The sequence below is a fragment of the Merops nubicus genome, unplaced genomic scaffold (genome assembly GCF_000691845.1).
Source record: "Merops nubicus isolate BGI_N331 unplaced genomic scaffold, ASM69184v1 scaffold30769, whole genome shotgun sequence".
In the NCBI taxonomy this organism is placed as follows: domain Eukaryota; kingdom Metazoa; phylum Chordata; class Aves; order Coraciiformes; family Meropidae; genus Merops; species Merops nubicus.
The window spans coordinates 10,381-26,789 of NW_008629635.1; the positions used below are offsets into that span (position 1 = coordinate 10,381).

At 36.3% G+C, this 16,409-nt stretch overlaps 1 protein-coding gene across 1 annotated transcript in view; it reads left to right on the forward strand.

The window, feature by feature from the left end:
* Positions 1 to 1,357: 1,357 nt before the first annotated feature.
* Positions 1,358 to 16,409, forward strand: part of MAP3K7 (mitogen-activated protein kinase kinase kinase 7) — a 34,335-nt gene continuing 19,283 nt past the window's right edge. The window contains exons 1-10 of the mRNA XM_008947024.1: positions 1,358 to 1,464; positions 3,078 to 3,143; positions 4,061 to 4,106; positions 4,739 to 4,877; positions 5,981 to 6,105; positions 10,400 to 10,528; positions 12,563 to 12,693; positions 13,094 to 13,175; positions 14,343 to 14,494; positions 15,084 to 15,243. Coding sequence (XP_008945272.1) covers positions 4,073 to 4,106; positions 4,739 to 4,877; positions 5,981 to 6,105; positions 10,400 to 10,528; positions 12,563 to 12,693; positions 13,094 to 13,175; positions 14,343 to 14,494; positions 15,084 to 15,243 — 952 coding nt within the window. The 5' untranslated portion in view covers positions 1,358 to 1,464; positions 3,078 to 3,143; positions 4,061 to 4,072. The remainder of the gene's footprint in view (positions 1,465 to 3,077; positions 3,144 to 4,060; positions 4,107 to 4,738; positions 4,878 to 5,980; positions 6,106 to 10,399; positions 10,529 to 12,562; positions 12,694 to 13,093; positions 13,176 to 14,342; positions 14,495 to 15,083; positions 15,244 to 16,409) is intronic.

Sequence of the window (16,409 nt, forward strand, 5' to 3'; positions counted from 1 at the left end):
TCCAAAAAAGTGTTTATTTCATTAAAAGTGTCTGCTTTGTTCCTCAGGATACATGCAATATTACTTGAAATCAAGGACTAGGAACACAAGCACAGAATGCTGTTCAAACCAATGATGAAGAAGGGATGCTAGGGCCACACAGAATCCAAGACAACCCCACCTGACCCTTGTTTCACACACACACACCCTTTTTCTCACCTGCACTGCCTTGCATTTTTTGGAGTTGGAGGAACTCTTATCCCATAGCTGCTTCTGTGCCTTTGAGTACCTTCCACTTCATCCTCCTATTCTCTCCCACTTTCTTTTGGACATAGGTGTAACGACTTACTTCTCTGCACTTTCCTGTAGCAGCTAGTCACTGTTTTGGTGATGCTCTAGTTTCAACTTTGAAGTCCCTATGCATCTTTTGTTGTTATTTTTGTATGTTGTCATTTTTCCCCTGAAGAACACAATTAAAAGAAATGAAATTTCAATTGAGCAGAGTATAAGTCACCAGCAACTGGAAGTGAACTCACAAAAAAAAAGAGGACACTTCTTTCTATCTGCTTTCATTTTTGTGGGTATTTCAGGAAATGCTCCAAATAATGGTGATGTTGGGGCTTCTTCACAGAAAATGTTAAAGGCTTCTTGAATAATATGGTGTGCAGAACATGCAGTTATAGTGAAGAGTTACAACTCTTGTCTGTTTCTGTATATTTTTACTCAATGTTAATTTGAAATAAACTAGAAATCAGATTTCAACAAAAACAGAAGAAGCAAGGTTTAGGCAGACATGCTTCTTTGGAGGACTCTCAGGAGAATTTACTGCTTTCACACTATTGAGGCATCTGTGAGAAAATGAAAAGATACTTTGAGTACATTGAACACCCCATTCCAACTTCATCATAGTCCTGTACAATTATTTGCATATGCATTTCAATTTCAGAGGCTTGAATTCCTGTAACTAGGAAGAATAAACAGGTACAGCAGATATAATTTTACCCTTCAAATCTATCTATAAAAATAAATTTGCCATCATTCCCCTAGTTTTCTTCTGAGCAAATCTTGTTTGAAATAATGAAGATAGCATTTTTTTTTTAAATACCGTTACTGCATGCTAAAATGTTTTGTATGTGTGTTTTCCAATTTTTCTGTAAATGATCTATGGAGGAAGCTTAGCTAAGCACCAGTTGTACTTTGGCAGCTTAGTATTAAATTGTGCTGCAAAACTCCATTCTGTGTGCCTTCAGCTTTTAAGTTTTTAAGTTTGTTTTTTTTTTTTTTTTAAGTTAATTTCTTTGCTGTTTGTGAAGTCCTGCACAGCAAATTAAAACATTTCAAGTTTTAACTCAAGCGTTTCATATTTTGTTCTAGGTTGTTGGAAGAGGAGCCTTTGGTGTGGTCTGCAAGGCAAAATGGCGAGCTAAAGATGTAGCCATTAAACAAATAGAAAGTGAATCTGAAAGAAAAGCCTTCATTGTAGAGGTACAGTAAGTTTGCTGAAAAATACAGGGTTGGGTAGAGCTTATTTTCTTAAATTCATGGGTGCGTTTAGTGTACTAAAAGCTGTGTCTGTGTTCCAAGGTGGATACAGGCTGTAGTACCCAGTACAGGCCCAGACCCCTTGGCTTTGCAGAACAGGACACTGTTGCAGCTCATTTTGTTTCCCGTAAGAATGAAAGACAGGGAGGGAGAAAGGAGGGCATATGGTGGAGGAAACACAAGTTCCTGGGTTGTGTCCCAGTACAGAATGAGGGTGCAGCTGAAATACCCACCAAAATCTTGGAGCTCATTAACATTTCCAGGGGCTACAGCATAGGTTCTTCATACAGTCACGTCCATACCTGAGACTACTTTTTTTTTAGCAGTTCTAACAATTTTGGTTATTTGATTCTGTATTGAGTTACGCATAAATTTATTAATAATACGTGTGACTCATTTAAGGGCAGTGACTCTTTCCATTCAATGCCTACTTCAGAAAGATCTTGAATAGTTCAGATATGCTGCTAAATTTCCCAAGATACATTTCTAGAATCAAAAGTTAGCCATGTGATTTAAAGGAGCTGTCTTGTGACATGATAGTTAGTATTTACTCAGTAAGAATCTAGGATGTCCAAGATACACAAAACACGTCAGAAATAAATCTCTTACATTTGGAACTAAAAATGTAACACACTGGAAGGAAAGGAAGCGTATTGGTAATAGGCCTCTGTAAGTAATTATATGTTGTTAATTACCATGGGAAGTTATTAGTGTTCTTAATCGGAGTCTGATGTAATACTGTGTAGATCTGGTCAGTCTTCCAGTGTTTTTGTTCAGAAGATCTGAAAAGATTATCCCGGAAATACCTCAGTAATTATTGGCATTCGGGAAACCCTACACAGTACAAGCAGCGGTGTAATACTCTATTCTTGTTTTTTGGAACTTCTGAAGTGTACAAAAAAAGTAACACTAGCTCCCTAGAAGCTGAACAGCATAAGCTGCCTCAAAAGTATGTGTAAAGGGAAAACATTTTTTTTCCTTGCCCTTCTACTACTTATTAGTAAAGAAAAGTTCCATGCAAATAGTCTGATTGTCAGTTAGTACAAGCAGTGGCAGGTTCACGGAACTGTCACATTAAAATTGAACTGGCTGGCTTCTTTTTATAGGGTTTTGGGGTTTGTTCTTTTTAGAATGTGAATCTTCTGTATTGTGAAGCAAGCCAATATTATTCAGATTGTTTATGTAGTTAGACATTTGGGATTCGAAAGTTGGAGGCTCCAGGAAGAGCCCTGAAGCTATAGAGGTCTTAGTTGCACAGTGCTTATGACTTGAGAGATTTTACTACACCGTGGAAAAAAAAAAAAAAATGCTTTCTTTAATATCATTTCTCCAAAACTTTTTTATTAAAATACAATTCCAGTTAGACACAAACCTAATTACATAAATTAAAATGCAAACAGTTACACCAGTCTTATAATTGCTAAAATCACTATCTTGGGTTATGCAGACATATAAAAGTGTAATTGTCATTGTGGTGTATAAATTATGGATGTGAATATAAAGCTCTAGCCTTTTTTCCCCCCATGGTTTGAAATTAATTGTGATTTGTATTGCAGCTTCGACAACTGTCACGAGTAAATCACCCCAATATTGTCAAGTTGTATGGAGCCTGTCTAAACCCAGTAAGTTATGGCTTTCTCAGTATGACAGAAGGTGACCAGCTTAATATACACAAGCATTAGTGCACAAAATGTGTATTTTGTATGCAAAAAGATAGATTTTATGGTTTTTTTGTATGTTTAAGCTATAACAAGGAAATACACGTATCTGTAGGTGTGTTGAGATTTCCAGATTGTCATTTTTTTCTTTCCTCTGCCAAGAGAAATAAATTCTTTCAAGAAAACCCAAAAGCTGTTTCTAAACACTGATTATACTTTAGTTTGTCTGAATGGCATCTGGTGTATTACAGATGTGGTGTCATTCATATCTACAGTCCTATTAATTGCAAATCAACAATACGAAAAGAAAATACACTAGCAACACATGATTCATAGCTTGTAAATCAGTTCCTGTTCTCATATATGCAATTTTTCAGGATTTGGTTTCTAGAACAGCTGCAAACAGTCCCACAAAATCTCAAAGCAGAAAAACAAGAACTGTGACATGACAGATGTATCCTTAGCTAATTCTAGTATGAACTATTTAATTGGTTAAACAATTCCTCATTGCTTTTTTCTTAGTACTAGTGAAATTCTTTTTGGCACAGTATTTAAAATACTTTGTAAGCCACTAATACAAAAAGAGAGTGGAGGCAGATGAATTGCAGCTTGAAGACAGCACTTGCTTTTCAAGACTGGGCGGAGAAAGGTCATTCTCTTCTTTCTTAACACGATGGGAACTAAGTGTTAAACTAATTTCTGTTTCTCCCATGTAGATATGTACCTTTCAAACTGGCTTTTTACCCCATAGATAGATTTTCCATTAGGTTAGGTATGGAGACTTTGCAGTTCTTCTCAAAGAACTTTCAGTTTACAAAAGCTGTTTTTCACCCCTACATTTAAAACAACCCTATTTTTTGTCCCCTCCCCACCCCCCAAAGGTGTGTCTTGTTATGGAGTATGCTGAAGGAGGTTCTCTATACAATGGTGAGTATCATTTCAACATAGTGTCTTCCTGGAGCTGGAGTGCTAGTGTTAAGGCAAACATAATTCAAAGTATAAAGTTATTTCCTACATATGTCTCCAACCATGGAGATACTCAGAAGCCTGCTGGGCAGCCAGATGTAGGTGGCCTGCTTTACACTGCTCAGTGGACCTCCAGAGGTCCCTTCCAACCCCAACCATGCTGTGATTCTTTTAAATTCTTAAAATAATTTTAAGAGGAAAGGAGTATGCCTTTAAAAAAATGTTTCTCAGTCCACTGGTTTATTTCTTGATACCAATTTGTTATATTTTGTACAAGCCATTTAAGGTTTTCTAGTGGAACATCTGAAAAGGTGCTTCCTTAACTTGAATATTTCCTGAGCATTTGGTTAACATAGACTTTACCAGGGATAGCTGGGAAAAAGCAACACATTTCATATTGAATTTAACATGAAAAGTTATGAAAAACATACCAAAAAATGGAAAATATTTTGACGTTTCCCTTGTTTTAACAGCAGTAGTGAGGCATTGATAATTAGATTCCATAGAGCTTTCTGTCTGGTATGTTGTTCACTCCTTTGTATCTGTTGTAATATGCAATAAAGTTCTTTTTAGTTTGTGCCTTTGTTTTGCAGTGCTGCATGGTGCTGAACCTCTGCCTCATTATACTGCTGCACATGCCATGAGTTGGTGTTTACAGTGTTCCCAAGGAGTGGCCTATCTCCACAGTATGAAACCAAAGGCTCTAATTCATAGAGACCTGAAACCACCAAAGTAGGTCTACGGCTCGTATTTCATATTTTCTTACAATTGGAATTGAAAATCATTTATAAGAATTTCATTGCATTTGAAAGAAGTACCTTTAATAGATATTAACTTTATTGGGTGTACTGTGTCCTAAATGAAAGCTATGAATTTGAAACTTCAGTTACAGAATGATAGTGCACGGCACAGGAAATTAACTGTTCTCAGTTACTTTCATTTAACCTGGAAAAATATCCTACTGGATAGGGCTTCTAATCAGTGACATTTAAAATGCCACAATTTTACAGTGGGTTGTGGTGTTCAATAAGAGAACATTTGGTGCAGGGGTTGTTTGGTTCCTTCATTTTAAAATCATATTTAATCTGATACATTAGAGCTCTTTCCCCACATGGCCATCTTCCTCTATCCCCTCCTTCTGTGTGTTCCACTGCCTCTGCCAGAATACCCCATCACTTTCCACTGAAACAGAGATGAATACTTCTCTGTCTGCTCAGTTTGTTGATTCGACTCATTTTACAGCTTCAGATCTGACTCTACAGATTAGGTGGAAACAGAGATCTGGGGTTAATCAGGTTCATCCCCTTTTGCTGGTAGTCTGCAGTTATTACCAGATAAAATTATAACTTGAAGCTGCACTTTAAATCTTTAATTCTTTCTTGGGTTCCCAGTTTTGATTTAGGCAGCTGTTAACATGTCACTTCAAGTGCTTTCATTTAAATAAATATCTACGTTGACTGACATTAATGGGAGTATTGATTGGTTTTATTCTGGTAAAATAGTTAAAGCGCTTGCTGGTTTTCAGCCACTCACAGCTGAAAGTCTAATTTTGTCAATATATGCTTAGTGGTTTACTATGGCTAAATATATTTATTTAAAATCTAGCATGTAGAAATATTCATAAATTACAATATATATTTGATTATTTAAAAATATTTAATGTTGTCAGATTAGGCACAAATGACCATAATAATTTCTCAAATTATAGAAGTAAAGCACTAAGAAAGCAAAGGCTTAGATATTCAACTATATTAGAATTATTGTTGCTGGGATACAAAAATCAGTGGTTTATTACCACACTATTTCATTCTGCAATTTTTTTTTTTCTTTGACAGTTTGCTCTTGGTAGCTGGGGGAACAGTTCTAAAAATCTGCGATTTTGGTACAGCCTGTGATATTCAAACACACATGACCAACAATAAGGGAAGTGCTGCTTGGATGGCACCTGAAGTTTTTGAAGGTAACAATAATTTACAGTGTCAATAATAGGAATCATAAAATCGTTTCAGTTGAAAAAGACCCTTAAGATCACCACGTCCAGCCATCAACCTAACTCTGCCAAGTCCACTGCTAAACCATGTCCCTGAGCCCTGTTTCTACAGGACTTCTGAACACATCCAGGGATGGTGATTTAACCACTTCCCTGGGCAGCCTGCTCCAGTGCTTGATAACGCTTTCAGCGAAGAAATTTTTCCTAATATCCTACCTAAACCTTCCCTGGTGCAACTTGAGGTTGTTTCCTTTTGTCTTATCGCTTGCTACTTGAAAGAACAGACCCGCACCCACCTCTCTACAACATCCGCTGAGGTAGCTGCAGAGAGCAGTAAGGTCTCCCCTCAGCCTTCTTTTCTTCAGACTAAATAGCACCAGTTCCCTCAGCCACTCCTCATAAGACTTGTGCTCTAGACCCTTCATCAGCTTTGTTGCCCTCCTCTGGACCCACTTCAGCACCACAATGTCTTTCTTGTAGTCAGGGGCCCAAAACTGAACACGGTACTCAAGGTGTGGCCTCGCCAATGCTGAGTACAGGGGGACACTCACTTCCCTAGTCCTGCCAGCCATGCTATTTCTGATACAAGCCAGAATGCTGTTGGCCTCCGATGGTGATTTAACCACTTCCCTGGGCAGCCTGCTCCAGTGCTTGATAACGCTTTCAGCGAAGAAATTTTTCCTAATATCCTACCTAAACCTTCCCTGGTGCAACTTGAGGTTGTTTCCTTTTGTCTTATCGCTTGCTACTTGAAAGAACAGACCAGCACCCACCTCTCTACAACATCCGCTGAGGTAGCTGCAGAGAGCAGTAAGGTCTCCCCTCAGCCTTCTTTTCTTCAGACTAAATAGCACCAGTTCCCTCAGCCACTCCTCATAAGACTTGTGCTCTAGACCCTTCATCAGCTTTGTTGCCCTCCTCTGGACCCACTTCAGCACCACAATGTCTTTCTTGTAGTCAGGGGCCCAAAACTGAACACGGTACTCAAGGTGTGGCCTCGCCAATGCTGAGTACAGGGGGACACTCACTTCCCTAGTCCTGCCAGCCATGCTATTTCTGATACAAGCCAGAATGCTGTTGGCCTCCTTGGCCACCTGAGCACACTGCTGGCTGATATTTAGCTGGTTGTCAGTCAGTACCCTCTGGTCCCTTTCTGCAGGGCAGCTTTCTAGCCGCTGTTCCCCGAGCCTACAGGTGTTGCATGGGATTGTTGCGGCCCAAGGGCAGGACATTTTCTTTGTCGGAATGCAGTTGTGAATTAAATTGGTAAAGGAAATAAGAGCATCATTTAATCTTACTTGATTTCAATGAATATTAAAGTTTAAGGTAACAGCTGAGAGAGTCAGCAGAAGTCTAACACTTAAGAATCTGTATGATTTTATATTGCCAACTAATTATGCAGAGTTTGGTAGAGCAGTACTGAACTGCTTCTATCACATTAGTGTTAGACAGTTAATTACATGAAGATGTGGAACCTTTATTTGTGTCATTGCTGAGATTTACATATGGAGTACCTTTAAGCAGCTGCTATTTCTTATTTCATAAGTAAGTGAAACACAGCCAGAGAGCTATTTTCCACAGGATTGTGCTGTTTCTGAGGTTTCTAAGTTGTTTCAAATTCTTCTGACATTTAAATACACTGTCATTACTTTCACTCCCTATTCTGATCAGCTTTTATCTTTAGAATTTTCCCGTTACTGTGTCTAAATTGAACATAATTGCCTTCATTTCCAATCTCCCACTTTCTTGTAACTCTGTCTTCATCTGCTTTTTATGTAATCTAGATATTTGATGTAATTCCCCATTCCTATGTGCTGAGGAGCTTGTTATTAACAGTTAATTTAGTTAAGTAGAAAAACTAGCTATTTCTTGGAGTGTAGCAGGGAAAGGAAAATGAAACTTGATAATGAGATAGGTATAATTGCTGCATGATTATCAAATAAATAATCCAGTCAATATTAGATTGAAAATTAAACACCTTTTAGCCAGTCAGTACCTTAAATTATCATTGCAATTACCAGGGTGGTCTGGAGAAATCATCCTCCTGCTTTAGCAAGTAGGTGTCCTGGCTTTGATGTATTTGGCAAGTACTTAGGCATAGCAGTGGTTTCCCAGATTCTGGATCCAAGTAGCCTCTTCTTTAAATGTCCTATTCCAGAGAGGAGGAGCAAACTACGTACTTCCATACACAGTTATGGGAAGTGTTTCCTACCAAACACCATCTTTGAAACTTTTGTTTTGAAGGTACCGTTTTCTCCTGCATATTGCTTAGAGGACCCATTCAAGGGTCATCTGTTTCACTTTGGTGCCTAAAAATTTTCCATTATGTCACTTTATATAGAGGCATCTACTCTATTTCTTTAGCTAGGAATGGTTCTTTTCTTAACATTTATTTCTTATTAAATGAAATTGTACAAATAAGATAATTTTTTAGAAATAATTGCACAATTAGTGTTAGAGCTAATATTTTTTTTTTTCTATGAGAAATCTTAACCTAAAACAGACTTTGAAATAAGTATATTGTAGTAGGGATTTACCGTGTGTATCCTGATTCCTCTGGTGTATGAATTCAACAAGGCAGAAAAGAAATCTTGTATTGCAGATTGATTGCTGGGCAGCAGCAAAAGCCTTCATTTTACAGTTGGTTTTATGTACTTTTATCTGAAAGCATTTATTGATAATGACACAAATCCTTATACAAGATCAAGTATTAAGGAAAGAAAGGAATCCAGTAACTTCTATGATGCAGCATAACAAATTACTCTTGAAACAGCCATTAAACTACTAAAATAATGTCCAAATAGTTAAACTACTTGCTTATGCTACTGCATCAGTATTCAACAATGGAATAAATGCTATTTATTCCTTCATAAAGGACACAAGAAGTACCTGTTGTAGATGACAGAGTGCTCATTGAAGTAGCCACCCTAATATTAAGATCCCCACCAACCCCCATTTTAAACATTAGGGAACCTAAAGCCTTGTACAGATAAGATAATCTAATTTAAAACAATATCATTTAGATCAGGATGAAGTGAAAGAAAGCAAATATTCTAATCTCAGAACTCTCTTTAGAAGAAACTTTTAAAGTTGCTTTGGGATAATTGGCTAAATCAAGGAATGATTTATCTTCCTTGCTACCTTGGTTATTTACACAATGGAACAATACAAAATACTCTCGTTTCTTTTGGACTCCCAGTTTTCAGTATTAGTCCAAGATGTCTCAGCCACAGGGTAGAATTTCTTTGCTCAAACAGCAGAATGACAGTGCGTTGCTGCCATAGGCTGTGTGGCACAGAAGTGCTGGGGCTGCATAGGTGAGAGAGATTGTTTGGCTTCCCTTAGCAATCTGCCATTGTTTGTTTTTCTTCCAACACCTTTGAAAATAAGCTGACTATTAAAGCTAACAGTTACTCCCCTTCAGTTACTTCGGAACTCATAAGCCACATTCAGCTACTTTGATACTTTTGGGGATGCCAAGTTCTTCACTCAATGCCAGTTTTGATCCTCGGTTGAAGACAGATGAACAAATCTCTGTCATCTATATTTGTGCATTTATTATCATGCCATTAGCCATTCACATTTAAGTATTTGCATGAAGTAGGGTTACAGAGCATAATTCTTTGCAGTCTCTGAAAATTTTTATTCATCTGTATCATTTATATGTTTATTGCGCTTTTAACTATCTTGGAAATAGTGAACTTATTGTCAAAGAACTTTAAATAATGACATAACAAAAAGAGTAAGAATAATAAACAGGAAGGATGTAAGATGGTGAGGAACTGAAGAATCTGTTGCTTTGTTCATATGGTAACCTATTAATTCTGCTAAAGACCTGTTACTAACAAAAAGCAATGGATATGACAGCGAAGTTATTGGCTGGCACATTGTGACTAACATGTCATTCAAAGAATAGTATTTAGAGGAAGCAGGCATAGTCAGTTACATCCTTAACGGAAGAGAACTTTGAAACTTAATAAATCGCATTTTACATTATATAAAATTCTGACATATTCTGTCATTTCAGGATGACTCCAAGTGAAAAAGATTGATTTCAAAAGAGAAGTATTTTTAATGATCCTACTGTCAAACTATTTCAAACTTAAGTTAGTGTGAGTCAGCCAGCTTCAGAAAAATAGTTTTTTCTCAGCAAAACAAATGTAAAGTGAAAGGAATCATGTGAAGCTCTTTATCAGCTCAGATTGTACTACTTTTTAATGTGTATATAGGATAGAAGCAAATGATAATGATGGCTTTCTTCCAGGTAGCAATTACAGTGAAAAATGTGACGTTTTCAGCTGGGGTATTATTCTCTGGGAGGTAATCACCCGTAGGAAACCTTTTGATGAGATTGGTGGTCCAGCTTTCCGCATAATGTGGGCAGTTCACAATGGTGAGTTGAAGAAACCGCATTTGGAGTTGTGTGTTTGACCTATAAATTTGCAGAACACTCTTTATCTGTGCAGCTTTAAATTGATAGTTTTTCCATTTTATACTTCATGACACTTCTGTGTCAGTGTGGGGTTTGTGTTATTTGGCTGCCACAGTGCTTGCGTGTCCTGCTGTGTGTAACTAACATATAAACAAACAAAGGAAAAGAGTTGTGTCCTTTTGTCATGACACTCCATTTTAAAAGTGACCTGAATCATGTGCTACCAAAAAACCCACAACCCCTCTGTCTGGATCAGTGACGCTTTCATTAGCCAAGTTGGTTTTTTTTCTTTTTTCTTCAAATTGCACATCTACAGTAAATGTGTGAGTTGAAATAATTTGAGCTGTCTTTAGAAATGCTAGGAACCATCAGACTCCTGCACAACCATTAGGCATTGAAAATGTTACTTTGTTTTTTCATCCAGGGTTTTTTTTAGGGCTCTTTAAATTGTTCTTCTGCTGTTTGAATTGTTTTACCTTTATCTAGGTGCCTGCAGGCATGGAGCAAGACTCTGCTGTGCTGGGTACTATACAGAGCAGATTTCTCAGGAGCTTAGAATATAAACAGGAGACAAGGGTTGGATTCAAGTGGGCAAAAGAACCAGGGGTACAACATTAGTCAGAATAATAGACTGTAGTATCTTCATGCTAGTGGCGTAACTTTAACAGTGTGCTTTTAGGTACCATGGCAAAACAGTTTTAAGAAGAATAAAGTAATGATAGTGACGTAGTTCAGTGAATGTCTGCAAGGAGTTTCTGCCATTTGTGAAAGACATCAAAGAAAGCATGAACTTGTTAGGAAGATGTAATTAACAATCAGCGAAGGCTGATACTCTGCCTGAGTGTCATTGCTTCAATGCTAAATGACAGAAGCTCAAGGTGAGCACAGGCATCCTGTTCCATGGAGAGAAAAGGGCAGGCAGTGGTAGGATGGATCAGCATTGTAGTCACAATAATGCATAAAGCTAGACATTTGCAAATGGCATTTTTGAATGAACAAAGAGATTCTCCATTTCAGTTTTTCAAGGACACAAGCTGTTGAGATTAGGAGTGATGAGTGCCTTGCATAAAAACATTAACTGTAAAAGTAAGTGTAAATGTAATAGTCACCTGGATAAGGTACAAAAGTATCCTCTCTTGTAGGAGAAAAAAAAAAAAAAAAAAAGAGTATCTCTTCTTTTTTTTATTGCTCCTGAGGAAAGAGAGGTTAATGAGCTTCATCTCACTTGAAACCATTGTGGCACTCTTACTATGAAGTAATGAGTATTACTTAATATGGTTTAATATGGTTAATACATTTTCAGATACTAGCTGCTTTCTATGCAGAATGTCACTATCTCAAGTATTAAACACAATTAGATGTCCATTAATTGTCCTTATATTGAAATAATAAAAAGTGTAGACACTTGAGCCAAAAACCAGTTGAATAGTTATACAACAGTTAAAATAAAACAGGTATTTAAAAATGTGCATAGGCCATGAAAAAGTCACCTGATAATTGGTACTTCCAGTGCTTAATAATTTTTCAGGAAGTTCTTACGATTAAAATCAATCCTCAAAAATACTATTTACCTTTGGTTTTTTTTCCTTTTCCCCTTGTGACTACAACATTGGGAACCAAAGACTGTTAATACTTGCTTCCTGGTTTGATCTAGAGATTTTGTCTTCAGAAAGTCATAACATAATCATTAGCCATTGTAATATATTGTATTGAGTCAGTCAGTGAATTTATTCAAACCCCTACTGAAGGAAAAGTTTCATTTTCTTTCTGCTTCTTTGTATGTCATTTTAACTTTCATGTAGTGCAAAGCAACTTTTTTTTAGTCATTTTTTTGTTTATAAGAGAGAAAATTAAGTATAGTCTGTTTCTTTCAGACTACAATTAACTATGCATTTTCCTGTATTTATTTAGCAAAATACTGGAGAGAGGTCAGCTGCTGTCCATCTCATAGTCTGTTTAACAAATTAAAAGGTTTTTTTCTAATTTCAATTATAGGTACTCGGCCACCGCTGATCAAAAATTTGCCTAAACCCATTGAGAGTTTAATGACCCGTTGTTGGTCCAAGGATCCCTCACAACGACCATCCATGGAGGAAATCGTTAAAATAATGACACACTTGATGCGGGTATAAAAACGTCTTTTACTATCTTAATTGTTTCTTAACCTATTAAGTTGGGAAGTTGAATTTTAAAAGGTATGCTTCTTATCATACTGTAAAGGTGGGCTTGTACCTTTACTCTCTCCTCTGTCTTTTTTATAAAAATCACCAAATTATTACTGTGGAACAGAAAAATCATTCCTTAAGGCAGAGGTACGCTAAGTCATAGCAGATTTTGGAAAATTAATAAAAACAGTCATAGATTTATTTTAATGTATTGCAAAAAATAATAGCTTTTATTTATCTTCTAAATAAATTATTATAAACACAATGTATAATTTATGTATTGGTTTATGATACACTGTTTAAATATTTTTAAAACAATTGTTAATTACTTTTTTATCAATCGTTGCTGTTTTTTTCACAGTACTTTCCAGGAGCTGATGAACCTCTGCAGTATCCTTGCCAGTATTCAGATGAAGGCCAAAGCAACTCTGCCACTAGTACAGGTACACTTGTATAAATAAAAGAACAGCAACATGAAATGATGCAGATGGATTATAAAGCAGATTCTCATATTGATTTTGAACTCATGTTGGGAGAGGTAACCTTTCCAAACTCTTAAGCGTTGGCAGGATTTTTTTATATTTTTTTTTAAGACCTCATACCACAACATATTTGGTGTTCTCAGCCACATGATTTTGCTGCAGCATACCTTTAATAGAGAACAGGCATGCAGTAAAAGCTGTCTCCAAATGTCCAGGTTTGCGGTCTCCTTTTTTCCCCGTGAAGGTTGATAGCAATTGCTAATCTTTCACTCACATATAGTGTTTAGGAGTCAGGATTTTAAAATTTTTGACTGTTCTTGAAAGCTGCACGTGCTTTCAGTTACGATCTCTGCAATTTAAATTTGCAGGTGGTTTATGTTAAGATGCAGTAATTTAAATTAAGTGCAAGGAACTTGCTAGAAAGGTGAACGGACCAAAAGGCAGGCTAGGCTTTCAGGCAGTCTTGCCCTTGGAGAGATCCTTTTAACAACAGAAAAGATCTTGCGGTCTTTTAATTTTTTTTAGGGCACAGTTTCTCCACTTGAGTTGTTTTCAGTCTTAGGTATCTTCGTCCTCCAGTACTTGGTTAGTTTCTTTTCTGTCTCCAAGAAAATTTCTGTTATTTTCGATAAAGTTTCCTTGGCTACTTTGCAACTTGGTGACCTGTATATTACAAAATCTTCTCAGGTTTAGCACTGTACTGACTTCACTAGCTGTTCTCCACCTCTCAGCAAACGGTTTTTAAGATATATTCACAGCTTAAAGCGATATATCATATGTTGTCTGTTATTTTTCAGATATTTGTACTTCTTTATTGTTAATAATGGACTTTGTCATTAATTGTGAATGAGTTTGCTGCTTGTGTTGTTAATATAACATCTACCCAAACAACTTAGGAACAAGCTCGAGACTAACTTCAGAATATCATCATAGTACTCAGTGGTGTCTGTCTTATTTACTCCTTTTACATTAATGGATCTGTTGTGATCTTGCAGCTTGCCTTTCATTAAAAATTTTTGAGTTTTACTTTAAAGCACATTTAGGCTTCTGAGGATGCTCAGATGAAGAGGCAAACTTTCATATTTTAATAGAAAATTTCAAATGTTTTTCCTTGTTACCAATTTCTAGGTTCATTCATGGATATCACTTCTACAAACACAAGTAACAAGAGTGATGCTAACATGGAACCAAGTGACTTCCAAGGAGCTTCCACCAATGACACGATTAAACGTTTAGAGTCAAAATTGGCACAGCAAATGAAAAATACAGGGAAGCAGCCGGTAAGACAAACACATACCTATTGAACCATAATGATGAAATGGACAAAGATGGACAAAAGTTTTGTAACTGCTATGAAACGTTAGTGTCTTCTTTCAAAAACAGTAGAAAATTTGAGCCAATTAATTAGAAAAGAACATGAAAGGAGATGGAAAATACTGAATTATTCCAAAAAAGTAAACTAGAAGGCTCTTGCAGTAATGTCCTAAGATCTCCAGTGAAATCACAAAATAGTTAATTTTATTTAAGTGGATTCATTAGGTTAAAAAAAAATCTATTTGAAAACTGCAGCATTAATTTAAAGTCAAAATATTATGAACATGGCATGAAATGTATAACATAAATGGATCACACATTTATATGAATTCTGAAAATACTGTATTTTTTGAAGTAGGATGAAAAAATATGGATTCTTTTATGAAAATATCGGCCTAATTCTACTCAATTTTTATCAGCGTAAAGTTAGTCTTTTGAAAGTTGCAGATATTTGGTTCTTGTATGCCAATAATAGCTGAATTATTACCATGTATTGAGTTGTAAATTTTAAAGACTTTCTGCAGAAGTCTTTTCAAAATGTGGCTGTTGAAACAGGGTGATCCTGGCCGTTTGAGCTTACCCCCATCTCGCGGGAGCAGCGTGGAGAGCTTGTCAGATGTTCGCGCACGACCTCAGTCAGCCCTTGTTTCAGGAGAAGCCAAGAGGATGAGTGCTGACATGTCTGAAATAGAAGCAAGAATAGCTTCCATCACAGGTAAGATAAAAGGATGTTCAGGGGATAGGCTAAGGAAGTGGAAGGAAGGAGGATGTAAAACTTTCCTAGTCTTAGAGAAGGTTAATACTATTAGCCATATGAAAATACTTGAACTTTTCATGTCGTCCTTATTGTCCTTTATTACTTGTGGGGGAAAAGGCTTCATTCATGAATGTATACTCAAGGTTGAGTATTCTAATTGGATACTATTAAGATTGTGGAAGACATTACTTTTGTTGAATCAGACTTTTACCTTTTTAAAAAGTCATTCTAAGACTTCTAAATGTCAATCCTGTTCCAAATGCACCACTTTCTCCTTTGCATCTGAAACAATCTTACTCCATTTCTGCCAGCACAATTATTTCCAAAGGAACACTTCCTTCAAGGCTATTCCTGCAATATTTTGAAATTAAGAGGCGCGTTTAAAGTTTAGCACATTCCCAAAATACTGCAAAAAGACAAACATAGTTAGATTTTACTCATCAGATTAACAAAGCATTGGTATCTTTTGGTGTTTTTTTGGGTTTTTTGTTTTGTTTGTGTTGGTTTTTTTTTAAAAAAAAAAACCTACAGGTGTTTTGCCAGGTTTGCTAAAACTCGTGTCTAAACATTGAATCCTTGAGTGAATTGGAATTTATGTGCAAGTATAAATACATACTTTTGTGGTGAAAGCATTCTTCATTCTTCCCAGGAGAGCAAATTAATAAAAATGTGTATACTTGGCAAACACTTTCTTGTCTCTTTTCTTCATCAAAGATATTGTTTGTTAATATATGCATACTTTAGGTTTGACGTTTCATATGTGAAGCTTTTTTGGTATGGTATATAACCACAAATCTAAATAATCAAGACCAACTTACTTTGGTTAGTCCAGGGTTATTTAGCTGTTTTGATATTTTTCTACCAATCGGAAAATTAGGATAATCAACTAGCTGTAATTAATAAGGAAATGTGCATCATATTCTGGCTTCCTTGTGCAACATGACTATTTCATTTTTGTCCTTCATTGTATTATGATTCCTGCAGGATCTTGTTTTACTAAATACCGAAGTTACTCATGAAATAATATTTATCTTGCCATAAACACTTTTTACTGTTGTGTTCTTATTTTAAAGCCTTATCCCAAGATTTGTCCTTTGTATTGTCAGTCTTTGACTGGATGATTG